The following is a 13581-nucleotide window of genomic DNA, read 5'->3' as shown; positions in this document are numbered from 1 at the left end:
TCTAGCTTCTTGGGGTGAAAACTTAAAAGATTAGTGCTGATCCAATATATGTATTTAAAACTATACATGTTTTGCCCATGGGTGGTGGCTCAGCCTGTAATCCCAGCACTTTGGGAGGCCAAGGCCAGAGGACTGCCTGAGTACAGGGGATTGAGACTAGCCTGGGCAACTTGGTGAGACCTCATCTCTACAATAAATCATACACTCAAAAAAAACTAGCCGGGCTGTGGTGGTATGTGTCTGTAGCTACAGCTACTTGGAAGGCTGAGGCAGAAGGATTGCCTAAGCCCAGCAGGTCAAGGCTGCAGTGGAGTTGAGCGTGCACTGCACTCCAGCCAGGGCGATAAGAGTGAGACTCCAACTCAAAAAACAAATAAATAAAACTATACATGTTTTAAGGGAAGTGTTACCTGCATCCCACAATCTTTTTTTTTTTTTTGTAGCGATGGGGTCTATGTTGCTAGTCTCGAACTCCTGGCCTCAAGTATCCCACTCTGGCCTCCCAAAATGTTGAGATTACAGGCATGAGCTACTGTGCCTGGACTCCAAATATTTGTATGTCTCATATTATCATTTATTTCAAAGTAGCTTTACATTGTAACTTATTTTCTCGTTTTTTTTTTAAGAGATGGAACCTCACTATGTTGTCCAGGCTGGTCTTGAACTCCTGGGCTCAAGTGACCCTCCCCCTTCAGCCTCCCAAGTAGCTGGGACTATAGTGCTCACCACCACACACAGTTCATTGTGACATTTTTGTACATTTAAACTTTATGGATTTCTTTCTCCATGTTGTGCCCAATAACATTCTTTATGCCAATCCTTAGAAATGTGCTGAGACTTTTATATTATATATCCTAGAAAATACCTGCAGTTTAAATCATCACCTAATTTGATGATAACAGTCGTTCTCCAAGATTCACCATCTGTACAGGCTTAACAGATAGGATAGGAGCTCTACCTTGAATCTTTCATGATCCATTTTTGAGACAGAGTCTCCCCATGTTGTCCAAGCTGGAGTACAGTAGTATAACCATAATTCACTGCAGCCTCTGAACTCCTGGGCTCAAGTAATTCCCACCTCAGAATCCTAAGCAGCTGGGATTACAGGTATGTATCACTATGCCCAACTAATCTTTCAGGATTTCTGATGACGGCCTCAGCGATTTCCCTAGAGATGTAGCACGGTTGTGGTTTACTATTCTGGCTTCTACTTGGCCGTCGTAAGGTTCAGGGAACCAAAGTGGGAATTCTGACAATAGTCAAGTATGTCTACTACAAATATACACTCAGAAACAGGAAACATAAGCACAAGGTAGGTTGTCCAAGGACTTACTGAGCTACCTGTGAAACAAGCTGGGCCTCAAACTCCATTTAAGAACTGACCTAAAAGGAAGCCAATTGTTAAAGAAAAGTAGTGTCACAGCCATATCAGAGTATGGACGGTGAATTTGGCACTGATAGACATTGGGTAAATGACAGTATAGTCACAGACTGAAGTCTCTTGTCTAATCCGTATTTAACACAAGTTTTTAATTTCAACTTTTTTTTTTTGAGCTTTTAAATTTTAATTTTTTAAGTTGGAATCTCACCCTATCACCCAGACTGGAGTGCAATGGCATGCTCATGGCCACCGCAGCCTCAACTGCTGGTCTCAGGTGATCCTTGTACCTCAGCCTACCAAGTAGTTGGAACTACAGGCATGAGCCACCATGCCCAGCTGCTTTTTTTTTTTTAATCACTATAAATTCTATTTTGGAAAATTCTTCAATCTGTCCCCCCCGAGGCCAATTTTTTTTTTTGTTTTTTTTACAGACATGATATCACTATGCTGCCCAGGCTGGAATGCAGTAGGTAGTCACAGATAATGCAAAAACAGCACACTGCAATCTTGAATCCTGTGCTCAAACAATCCTACCTCAGTATCATAAATATCTACAATTACAGGTATGTGGTGCTTCAGTGCTGCCTAATTGTTAAACAACTTTGTTATTTGACCATTTTCATACTTTTTTACACATATTCAACAGTCATTTCAAATTCTGTATCTGATAATCTACCTGCCATCTGTGTAGAGTTTAGATTACAATTTGCTTCTGCTACCTTTTGTTCTGAGGGCATCTCTTTTGGCAGGATAGCTTTGGTTCTTAGCTCAGTCTTTGGTTCTTAGCTCAGGCACACTTCCACGAACAACTCCTAGATCAGAACCAAGTTTCACACCCTAACTGCAATCTTGTAAGCCTTCATAGGTGAGGAAGATGAGGGTTCCGGGGATACGGGCTGAAAGAGTACCGGCACATAACAGAGAAGAGCAAGCGAGCCCAGTGACCGCAGACAAGGTCGGTGGCAACAGGTATGAAGGTTACAGAACTGTCTGGAGCAGGAGTCATGCAAGGGAACCCAGACCTCCTTATACTCCCCTGGCTCGTGTAACTCTGAAATATACTAGGAGCCCTCACTCTCAGAAACAGACTTTTGAGGGTACACATGCCCTGTGATTGCTCTCAAAATCAACTTACTGCTGTACTGCTGGCACAAAAAATAGGGGCCTTGAGGGCAAGGCCCTCGGTCGTAGAACTGCCACCGCATGCCAGGTCTACCCTCTGCACAACTTATGAATTGCTGTTCAGGCAATTCAACACCTTAAGCAATAAGCAACCAACAAATTAGAAGCTTCATCCATAAAAGATTCAAGATGAGCCGGGCTCGGTGGCTCAGCCCGTAATCCCTCCCTGATTGCCTGAGTCCGCGGGTTCAAGACACGCCTGGGCGGCGAGACCTCATCTCCACAATAAATCAAAAAATCAGCCGGGCGTGGTAGCGCATGCCTGTAATTCCGGCTACTCAGAAGGCTGAGGCGGAAGGATCGCCGGAGCCCAGCAGGTCGAGGCTGCGGTGGCTGGGAGCAGCCACAGCACTCCAGTCTGGGCGACCGAGTGAGATTCCAGCTCAAAAAAAAAAAATTCAAGATGACACAGGGAAAGAAGAAAATATCATTAGTCAAGGTTTATTTTAAGGTCTGCAAACATTCAGACTAGTCAAAATGTTGCTACTGTGACATCTTTTAATACATAATTAATATACAACTTTGAGAAATGCAGACACAATGAAATAACCCCTGAACAACACACTATTTGATTCTCAAAGGCAATGGCTATTTAACAAAATGTAAAGTGACAATAAAACATCAAAGAACTTTCACACTTACAGAGAGCACAATTAATAGCAAGCTTGTCAGACAAAACAAACACAAAAGTCTTTACATTTTCCATGTTTGTTTTTTTCTTTGAGTCAGATTCTCATTCTTATCGCCCAGACTGGAGTGCAGTGGCATGCTCATGGCCACCGCAGCCTCAAGTTTCAGGGCTCCAGTGATCCTTCCACCTCAGCCTTCCAAGTAGCGGGAAAAATTTTTTTATACTGTAGAGATGAGGTCTTGCCAAGTTGCCCAGGCTGGCCTCAAACTCCTGGGCTCATGCAATCCTCTCGCCTTGGCCTCCCAAAGTGCTGAGATTATAGGCATGAGCCATAGTGCCCGGCTTATTTGTTTTTAACTTTGTTTCATAAAGCCACTGATAATTGAGACGTCCTTCAAGTATCGGATTTCTAACATTAAAAATAATATTTTCTAAATATGTTTTACTTTAAAAAGTCACAATTCATACGCCAAACAGTAAAACACAATCCAACTGAATGTACAAATGATTCCCTCTTTTCCAACAGCTTGAGATGTCTTCTACATAATTTGTAAGAATTGTTATTATAATCAGTTCTAATTCATTTACACAAATTAGGGAAAAATGATTTATAATGAATTATCTTTAAAATTACTTTCTACGTGCTTCTCCTCGTCCCCCCATCACTACCAAGTCAGCTGCTCAAGTGAACACTACTGTTCTCTTTGAGGGTCCAAAGCTATCTGTAATCTTAATTTCCTAAATATCTAGAGATTTCAATTTTCTGCCAATATAAAACAGACTCAAGTGGCCAAAAGTTAGTAGGAGGAGAAATCCATAGTATAAAGATTTAACTAAAACTTTACTTATGCCCTTCCCTCAAGCAAAAGCACTTTCCAGATCAGCAGTAAATTACATTATACAGTTTAACTTTGCCCTGGGACATATAATTACATCAAAAATAAATAATTTTCTAAGTATTTCATAGTTTAATGGGCTCAAATAGTTTTGTCAGGGGGAAAACAAGCATTTTGTGTTTTTTTAAGAAACTGGCCAAGACATCAATGAACACCTACTATGTGCTCATTTAAATCTGGAGAAAACTTAAAAGTCTGTTTTGTTTTTCCTAAAAAAAGGAAAAAGAACCAAAGTCAAGAAAAATATTGAAGAAAATGTCTACTTTTTAAAAAGAAGCATTATCCAACACAAAAAATGAGACCTATAGATTCAAAGATGCTTTTTTTTTTTTTTGAGTTGGTCTCACTCTGTCACCCAGGCTGGAGTGCAATGGCATGCTCACAGTCACCACAGCCTCAACTTGCTGGGCTCACGGGATCCTTCCATCTCGGCATGCTCACAGTCACCACAGCCTCAACTTGCTGGGCTCACGGGATCCTTCCATCTCAGCCTTCAAATAACCGGAACTACAGGCACACATCACCATGCCCAGTTAATTTTTGATTTATTGTAGAGATGAGGTCTCGCCAAGTTGCCCAGGCTGGTCTCGAACCTATGGGCTCAGGCAATCCTCTTACCCCGGCCTCCCACGTGCTGGGATTATAGGTGTGCGCCACTGTGTCCAGCCTGACACTTGTTTTACTGTCTTAAACAAAATGATAGGCAGATGGAGTCTAGACCACTTAGAATTGAAGCAGCTATATACAAAAATAAAGACAGTACAATGATGTGACTTCAAAGAAAATGACTATAACAAAATTCCACAGCTGTCTTCATGTTTGAAATAATATATTAATGCACAAAATATTAAATACAGTATGGATTTTTCCCCTTAGGTTCATAATCAACTATCAAACTTTTATTCATTGCATTTTGCTTTTACAAGCCTTCTCTAATTAGGAGCCTTCTCTGACTAGGAATATATGCTATACGAGTACATAATGCTGGTATTTCACCATGAAAATTATAGTTCTCTTGTCAAACTAGTGATTTGTCTTTTTACTCACATATATACATCATTTCCATTATAAGACATTTAATAGCTTTCCAGTGGTATATTTTAATCAACATATACATACAAAAGTTTGATTTTTTTTTGACTCTTTTAAGTGCTATGTCATGATGGGTTTAACAGATGGAGCACTATATGCAAACTACATTGTACTTTTTAAACTAATTTCCAGCTGTAGGAAAATGCTTGATTTTTAAAGATATAACCAAGATAAGACTGGAGAGGAAATGAATAAATAAGATGATCTTTCATCAGTGGCCATTCATTATTTTGCTTTTAGGAACCTGGAAGAAATTGTCTTCTTTGAGTTTCAAGTGTTCTGGTAAATCTAGTCGTTTCTTAGCTTCCTCAATATCGCCTTGAATTGCTGAAATAAGTGACTCTGCAGAGAGAATACACCAGATAAAGATGATTAAAAACTGCTGCTAACAAACCTTTTACTATTCCTTTGTTTAGCGTCTCCAAAAAGATTCTCTGGCACAGGGCAGATGCTCAATAAATGTTTGTTCTATCACTTCTTCCTAGTTTAAAAGTCAATGGTACACCGAAAATGTCCAATTTTGTAATTTCTTAAAGGAAGGCATAGGCTTAAAAGTACATTGCAAATATCAAGTGGAAAAAACAAGTATTTATCAGCCAGCTGTGGTGGCTCATGCCTGCAATCCCAGCACTTTCGAAGGCAGAGGCGAGAGGATTGTCTGAGCCCAGGGGTTCGAGATCAGTATAGGCAAGTTGGCGAGACCTTGTCTCTACAAAAAACCAAGAAAAATTAACTGGGCGTGGTAGCACACGCCTGTAATTCCAGCTACTTGGAAAGCTGAAGTGGAAGGATCCCGAGCCCAGCAGGTCGAGGTTGTAGAGGTCGTGAGTGTGCCACAGCACTCCAGCCCAGACAACAGAGTGAGACTCCGACTCAAAAAACAAAAAAGATAAATACTTGTTTTTTGTGCCCAGGCTGGAGTACAATGGCATGCTCGCAACCACTGCAGGCTAGACCTTTTGGGCTCAGGGGATCCTTCCGCCTCAGCCTCTCAAGTAGCTAGAACTACAGACGCGTAACACCATGTCCAGCTAATTTTTCTTGATTTATTGTAGAGACGAGGTCTCACCAAGTTGCCCAGGCTCGTCTCAAACCCCTGGGCTCAGGTAATCCTCTTGCCTCCGCCTCCCAAAGCGCTGGGATTACAGGGGTGAGCCACTACACTGGGCCAGTATTTATTGTTTATGGCATTTATATATTTATAAAAGAAACCTTACAATTGAGTTAAAACTATCATACTACACCAATAGATACCTGATAACATTTGCTTCGAATGTTCTCTGATTTATTGTTTCTCACACTTAAAACATTTTTCAAGGTTTCATCAACTTGCTGGAGAGGTACCCACCCTGCTGGGTTTAAATCTAGACTCCATCACTTACTATGTGAATTACAGAAAGTTACTTAACCTCTCTGTGCCAATTTTCTCCTCTGAGAAACAAGTAAAATAATCCCTTATATGGAGATGAAAGTAGTTAAATTCATGTAAGGTTCTTAAAACAGTACCTGACATATATTAAATGTCCAAATATTATCTGTGGTAGCAGCAGTAATATTTAAGAAGATCAAAACAAGACCTCACCTAAAGAGTCAAAGTTCTTTTCTGGTCTGAGGTAGCCAACAATGGCCACGTTGAGGATCTCCCCATAGAAGTCCTCTTTGAAGGTATGCATGATATGAGTTTCCTATAGTAAGAAATATTAAAAAGATTGTCATCAGATTAGAGTACCTGGAAACTTGAAATACATCTTCATGTTTATGCAAGAGTAACTTTAAGGACATACGTTCTGAGCCCGCGGGTTCGAGACCCGCCTGGGCAACTTGGTGAGACCTCATCTCTACAATAAATCAAAAAATTAGCCGGGTGTGGTAGTGTGCGCCTGTGGTTCCAGCTACTTGGAAGGTTGAGGCTGCAGTGGCTGAGAGTGGCCAGTCTGGGCAACAGAGTGAGACTCCAACTCAAAAAAAAAAAAAAAAAAAAAAAAAGGACATGTTAAAATCTAAGTGCAGCATTTCCCAAATTCTCCCATCGCTCTTGTTTCTGCCCCGACCTTACGTGTAAAAATGACTGAGTGAGGTAGTGGGTATGTTAGACCCCAAATGTGGCAAGACGGCGCTAATTTAAAAAACTGACACGTAGCAAAAGTGAACAAGGTGAAAAAATTGAGCAAAGACATAAGAGAGGGAATGAGCCAAGAATTTGAAAGATGTGACTGCTAAACAACCAGTTCTAAGGTCAGTCAGGATCTGCATGTCTCTGACATTCCAAGAATGGAAACCCCCAAGAGGGAGGCAGAGTTGAAGACTGATGTGGGGGCAGGAGAGTCATGCAGTTTCCTCACCTGGGACACAAGGTAACAGGGTGTGAAGATGGAGCAGGCGGCAGAAGATCTCCTACAGATCTGGGCACTGCTGTGGTAAGAGCTCTGATTTAGAATCCCAAATCTGGGGTCTCACACTCAGACGAACTCCATAACTTGCCTCTGGGGGGCTCACCTTTCTCATATGTAACTTAGAGAGTTATGTTAGAAGATAAAATGCCCATGGTTTTCAGGCTATACATCGATAAACGTGACCTGTATTTTTTTCAGTAAACATTTTAATAATAAAAAAGAAACTAAGATATGTAAGACCTTGACCCTGACAATTACAAGATATTATTGAGAGAAATAATAAATTCCCTAAGCTGATCTACAGATTCAATGCTACCTCAACCAAAATCTCAGATTTTGTTAAACAGGAGAAACTGACAAGTGATTCTAAAATTTATTATGAGGAAAGCAAAATTATTAAAGAAAATCTTGAGAACAAAACTTGAGGCCTTACACAAACCAGCTATCAAGATCTATGATACACAAGTATGCATGAGTGTTATTTTTGGATTCTCATACATGTAAGATCACTTGATTTATGACCCAGGTGACACTGTAGCACTATTAGGAAAGGATAGTATTTTCTTTCTTTCTTTCTTTCTTTTTTTTTTGAGTAGGAGTCTCACTCTGTCACCCTGGCTGGAGTGCAGCAGCACACTCACAACCACTGCAGCCTCGACCTGCTGGGCTAAGTCAGTCCCTCCACCTCAGCCTTCCAAGTAGCTGGAACCATAGGCAAGTGCTGCCAGGCCTGGTTAATTTTTTGATTTATTGTAGAGACAAAGTCTGCCAAGTTGCCAAGGCTGATCTCAAACCCCTGGACTCAGGCGATCCTCTTCCCTCTGCCTCCCAAAGTGCTGGGATTATAGGCATGAAACACCACTTCGGCAGGATGGTGTTTTGTTTTTGTTTTTTTTTAGTTGGAGTCTCACTCTGTCGCCCAGGTTGGAGTGCAGTGTCACAGTCACGGTCACTGCAGCCTTACCCTGCTGGGCTCAGGCAATCTTTCTGCCTCAATCTTCCAAGTAGCTGGAACTACAGGCATGTGCCATCGTGCCTGGCTAATTTGTCTTGATTTATCGTAGAGATGAGGTATCACCAAACTGCCCCCAGGCTGGTCTCAAACCTGTGGAGTCAGGCAATTCTCTCACCTAGCCCTCCCAAAGTGCTGAGATTAAAGGCATGAGCTACTGCACCCAGCCAGGATGATATTTTCAATAAATGGGCTGGGTCGATTCCACATTTCTATGAGAAAAAAACATAATTTTGGTGCATACCACAAACCATATTCAAAAATCAATTTGATGAGAAAAGTCAGTTTAGCTTTTAGAAGAAAACAGAGACAAGTATCTTCATGACTCTGGAGTAGATAAAGGTTTCTTCAACAGATTCTAAAAAGCACTAACTCTTAAGAACTTATGTTCTTCAAAAGATGCCATTGAGTTAAAAAAAAAAAAAAAAAAAAAGCGCTGGGCGCAATAACTTAAGTCTATAATCCCAGCACTTTTGGAGGCCAAGGTGAGAGGACTGCCTGAGCCCCCAGGTTCGAGACCAGCCTGGGCAACATGGTGAGACCTCGTCTCTACAATAAATAAAAAAATTATTATAGATGTGGTAGCTCATTGCCTGTGGTTCCAGCTACTTGGAAGGCTGAGGTGGAAGGATCACCTGAGCCCAGCAGGTCAAGGCTGTGGGTGCCCTTAGCATGCCACTCCATTCCAGCCTGGGCGAGAGTTGAGATTCCAACTCCAAAAAAAAGAGAAAGGGAATAAACTCTTAAGAGCATGAACAATCTTACCAGTGGAAAACTAGATTTTTCCTCTACCAAAGCACTTCCTAGGCATTCCTTAACTGGCTTTCCTATTATAATTTTGGTATCTCCCAAGATATATTTTATCATATCCCAAGACAAATTAGTCATGAGATATCTTCCCTCCTTTCTTTTCCTTCTCATTTGCCAGAAAAGTATTCTGTGAATTTTCATTTTTCTTTATCTCATACAACACATAATTTTTACATCCTTAATGGTCAAAAATAGGTAAAATGTTGAATAAAATATTAAGTAGTTCTGTGCCATTCCTCTTGCTTATGCCAGCACTTAGCTCTATGGTTTTCCAAGGGAGACATGCTTATCTTCTGCTAACTACTCAAACAGAATGAAATCTAGATTAACTGCAAATCTGCTTTTGCCACACACCTTAACTGACAAAAGATTCAACCAAATCTATCAGATAAAACACTTAAGCTTTGTGGGTCCTGTGAAAAAAGTAGGAGAGAGGAAAAGACCCTCCGGTAGTTTGAAAAGGAAAGAGAAAGCACCAACATGGGATTTTATCAATGAGCACCATCCATGTAGTGAGTCATTCTAAACAGGGTGACCAAGTAATTGGTGAATGAAGTATATATAAACTGTGGCAAGCTCAATTTTATGAAACATGCCTTTATTATTTTTATTTATGACTTGGAGTCTGACACTGTCATCCAGGCTGGAGTTCACTGGCACGCTCATGGACACCACAGCCTCAACCTGCTGGGCTCAGGTGATTCCTCTACTTCAGCCTTCCAAGGAGCTGGAACTACAGGCATGCGCCACCATGCCTGGCTCCTTTGTCTGATTTACTGTAGAGACAAGGTCTCGCCAAGTTGCCCAGGCTGGTCTCGAGCCCCTGTACTCAGGCAATCCTCTCACCTCGGGCTCCCAAAGTGCTGGGATTATAGGCGTGAGCCACTGCATCCAGCCCTCTTAAATAAATATTTTACTTTAATCTTCAGTAAAGGTGAAGTGAGTCTCTTGTAGACAGTAATTATAAATGTTAGTATTATTATAATTTTGTTAACTCCACTTTTAATTTTCTATGTAATTTAAAAACATCTAAATAGCAATTATTGCTCTTGGGGGTACACAATGTATGAAGATGTAATTTGAGTTGAGCGCACACGGTGGCATACGCCTATATGTAGTGCCAACTCTCAGAAGGCTGAGGCAGGAGGATCACTTGAGCTCAGGAGTTAGAGGCCACAATGAGTTATGGTCACACTCACTGCACTCCAGCCTGGGCAACAGAGGGAGACCCTGCTCAATAACTAACTAACTAACTAAATAAATACTTTAAGGATGAATTTGTGAGTTCTGTATGCTACTGACGTTGGCATAAACTCAAATTAGACTTTGAGAATTCCAGAATGTTAAGTGTAATCCCCATAGTAACCTCAGAGAAAATATCTATGGGGGGTGGGTGGGATTGGCCATGAGGGAAACTGCCAGGGGAGGGAGGGGCACACCTCATCAACAAGGGTACCCGCATAATGAACATCTGTATACTTAACCCTGAATTGTACCCCATATCTTTAAAGTAAAAATAAATAAAAAAGAAAATATCTATAGAGAATAAACAATAGAAAATGAGAAGAGAACCAAAACACGTCACTACAAAAAATGAAACATAAAAGGCAGTAGTGGGAGGAAATGGACAAGGTATATAGAGAACAAACAGCAACAAAGCAGAAGTTCCTCTTTATCAGTAATTAAACATAAATGGATTAAATTCTACAATCAAAAAGGAAAGACTGACAGAACGGATGATGTAATTATCATTTTACATCCAAAGACAAATAGATTGAAAGTGAAAGGAAGCCGGCTTGGTGGCTCAGCCTGTAATCCCGCGCCTTCAGGAGGCTGAGGTGAGTGGATTGCCTGAGCCCGCGGGTTCGAGAACCGCCTGGGCAGCGAGACCTCATCTGTACAATAAATCAAAAAATCAGCCGGGCGTGGTAGCGCACGCCTGTAGTTCCAGCTACTTGGAAGGCTGAGGCGGAAGGATCCCCGGAGCCCAGCAGGTCAAGGCTGTGAGGCCGGAAGCAGCCACTGCACTCCAGTGGGCGACAGAGGAGACTCCAACTCAAAAAAAAAAAAGAAAGTGAAAGGATAGAAAAAGATACTTCACTCAAACAGTTAACAATATTCTTCAAATCCTTCCAAGATGCTGCCAAAAATTCTAGTATTTGAACTATGTTGTGATTACCAAATTAGCTGTTTTTTGTTTTTGTTTTGTTTTTGAGTTGGAATCTCACTTTGTCACCCAGGCTGGAGGGCAGTGGCACGCTCCCCTGCCGCCACCGCAGCCTTGACCAGCTGGGCTCCGGTGATCCCTCTGCCTTCCAAGCAGCTGGAACTACAGGCACACAACACCATGCCTGCCTAATTTTTTGATTTATTGTAGAGATGAGGTCTCATGAAGTTGCCTGGGCTGGTCCTGAACCTATGGGCTTGGGCAATCCTCTCACCTCACCTCAGCCTCCCAAAGCGCTAGGATTATAGGCATGAGTCTGGCTGCCTGATTAGATCTATTGCATCTAATCCTGCATATTTTTCTAAATCGTCATTCCATCTTCAGTTACAGAGAGAAATACAACGCTTACCATGGATTTCTTTGTATTCTTGTAGTATGGATTCCATCCTATGCTCACCACCATCTTATGGACATCTCCACTTCCAACACTGGCCCAGCCATAATAAATACCAGTGGACACATCAGCTGGAAGATTATCTATGACTTGTTCAGGAAAGTTAGCTGAATAGAAGTAAATATTTTGAGTGTTATGAATTTCATATTAAATATTTTTAAAAGTCACATGCAAGGTTAATCTAAATCATTACATTGACAACTTGCCTCAGACCATGACTATAATGATCAACCTCACCCTTCCATTTTCTGGCTCAGACTTCTTTCTCCTGTTCATATGAATAAGTTATGAATAAAGTACAAAGTATAAAGCATCCCCCCCCCAAAAAAAACCCCTTGGGATAGGAGGGAAAAATCAAGTACAAGAACAGATATATTTTTTCTAGACCTGCTCTTTTGTAAATAAGTTCCGATTCACTTGAAAAAATTCTTATCTCCTTTCTTTTTTTTTTTTGTAGGACTTTCCCTGTCACCCAGGCTGGAATACAGTGGAACGCTCACAGCCACCACAGCCTTTCAAGTAGCTGGAACTGTAGGCACGAGTCACCATGCCCAGCTAATTTACTTTTATTTTTATTTTGAGTTGGAGTTTCACTGTGTCACCCAGGCTGGAGTGCAGTGACACAACCACGGCCACCCCAGCGTCAACCTGCTGGGCTCCAGCGATCCTTCCGCCTCAGCCTTCCAAATAGCTGGAACTACAGGCGCGCGCTAGGGCTAATTTTTCATTTTTTGTAGAGACGAGGTCGAACCCGTGGGCTCAGGCCATTCCCCGCGCCCCTCCCCCGCAAAGTGCGCGCCTCCCAAAGTGCTGGGATTATAGGCGTGAGCCACTGCGCTCCGCCCTCTTATTTTCAAAATACACAATTCTAAGCCCCAAGCCCCAAGTTCAAGAGTGTCAAGAGGCAGCCCCGGTACTATGTCTAAGGATGCATTAAATAGTCAGGCCTTCATTACTAAAACTAATGTAGTCAGACCAAACAAACGACAGTTGCTCTCACTGAACTACCTGCTTTATCATTCGGACATGATAACGAAAAATTCGAAAAAACAAAAAACTTCAGCGCCGGTCTTGGAGTCCAGCCAACCTGGCCCACATCACGTTTCGAACGGGCAAGACAAGTGCCCCACTTGGCCGGCAGGGAGGCGTGAAAGGGGAACCCTGCGACTCCTCTCCGACTTCGACCCCGCCACCCCGCAACCCTGAACCTCCGACCCCCGTGAGCTCGGAGCCAGGAGCCGGGCAACCTTCCTCCTCCTGGCCAAAGGCCCTCCGCCCCCAAACGGTGGGGGTGTCGGGAGGAGGAAGGGAGTCACCGCCGCCCGCGGCCCTGAGTCCCAAGGAGGCCCTGAGTCCCGCGGCTGACGACCCCTCCCCGCCGCCCCGCTCTCACCGGTGGGGATGCCCAGCTGCTTGGAGCCTCGGCCGAAGCCCCGCACCACCTGGCCCCGGCAGAAGTACGGCAGGTGCCTCATGACGCCGTCCGCTCGCGCGACGGGCTGTGGCCCGGTCCGGGCGTCCGAGGGGGCCGCCGTCGAGGCGGTGCCCGGACCCCCGGACCAG

General features: G+C 42.7%; 1 protein-coding gene across 2 annotated transcripts; it reads right to left on the bottom strand.

Moving 5' to 3' along the window:
• Nucleotides 1–4879: 4879 nt before the first annotated feature.
• RFK (riboflavin kinase) lies at nucleotides 4880–13575 on the bottom strand. Of its 2 annotated transcripts, XM_021713539.1 has the most exons (5): nucleotides 13412–13575; nucleotides 11974–12125; nucleotides 6765–6867; nucleotides 6437–6534; nucleotides 4880–5524 (listed from the first exon to the last, which is right to left on the bottom strand). In XM_021713539.1, the coding sequence occupies exons 1-5, from the start codon at nucleotides 13491–13493 to the stop codon at nucleotides 5471–5473; spliced, it is 489 nt and encodes a 162-aa protein (XP_021569214.1). In that variant the 5' UTR covers nucleotides 13494–13575; the 3' UTR covers nucleotides 4880–5470. The 2 variants fall into 2 exon arrangements, with proteins under 2 accessions (XP_021569214.1, XP_008058557.1); XM_008060366.2 differs by lacking the exon at nucleotides 6437–6534.
• Between the last annotated feature and the right edge of the window lie 6 nt (nucleotides 13576–13581).

Source organism: Carlito syrichta, unplaced genomic scaffold (assembly GCF_000164805.1).
Source record: "Carlito syrichta isolate Samal-C Ts95f unplaced genomic scaffold, Tarsius_syrichta-2.0.1 Scaffold304599, whole genome shotgun sequence".
NCBI lineage: Eukaryota > Metazoa > Chordata > Mammalia > Primates > Tarsiidae > Carlito > Carlito syrichta.
The sequence above is the reverse complement of the archived record's forward strand: the minus strand, read 5'-3'. Positions and strand labels throughout refer to the sequence as shown.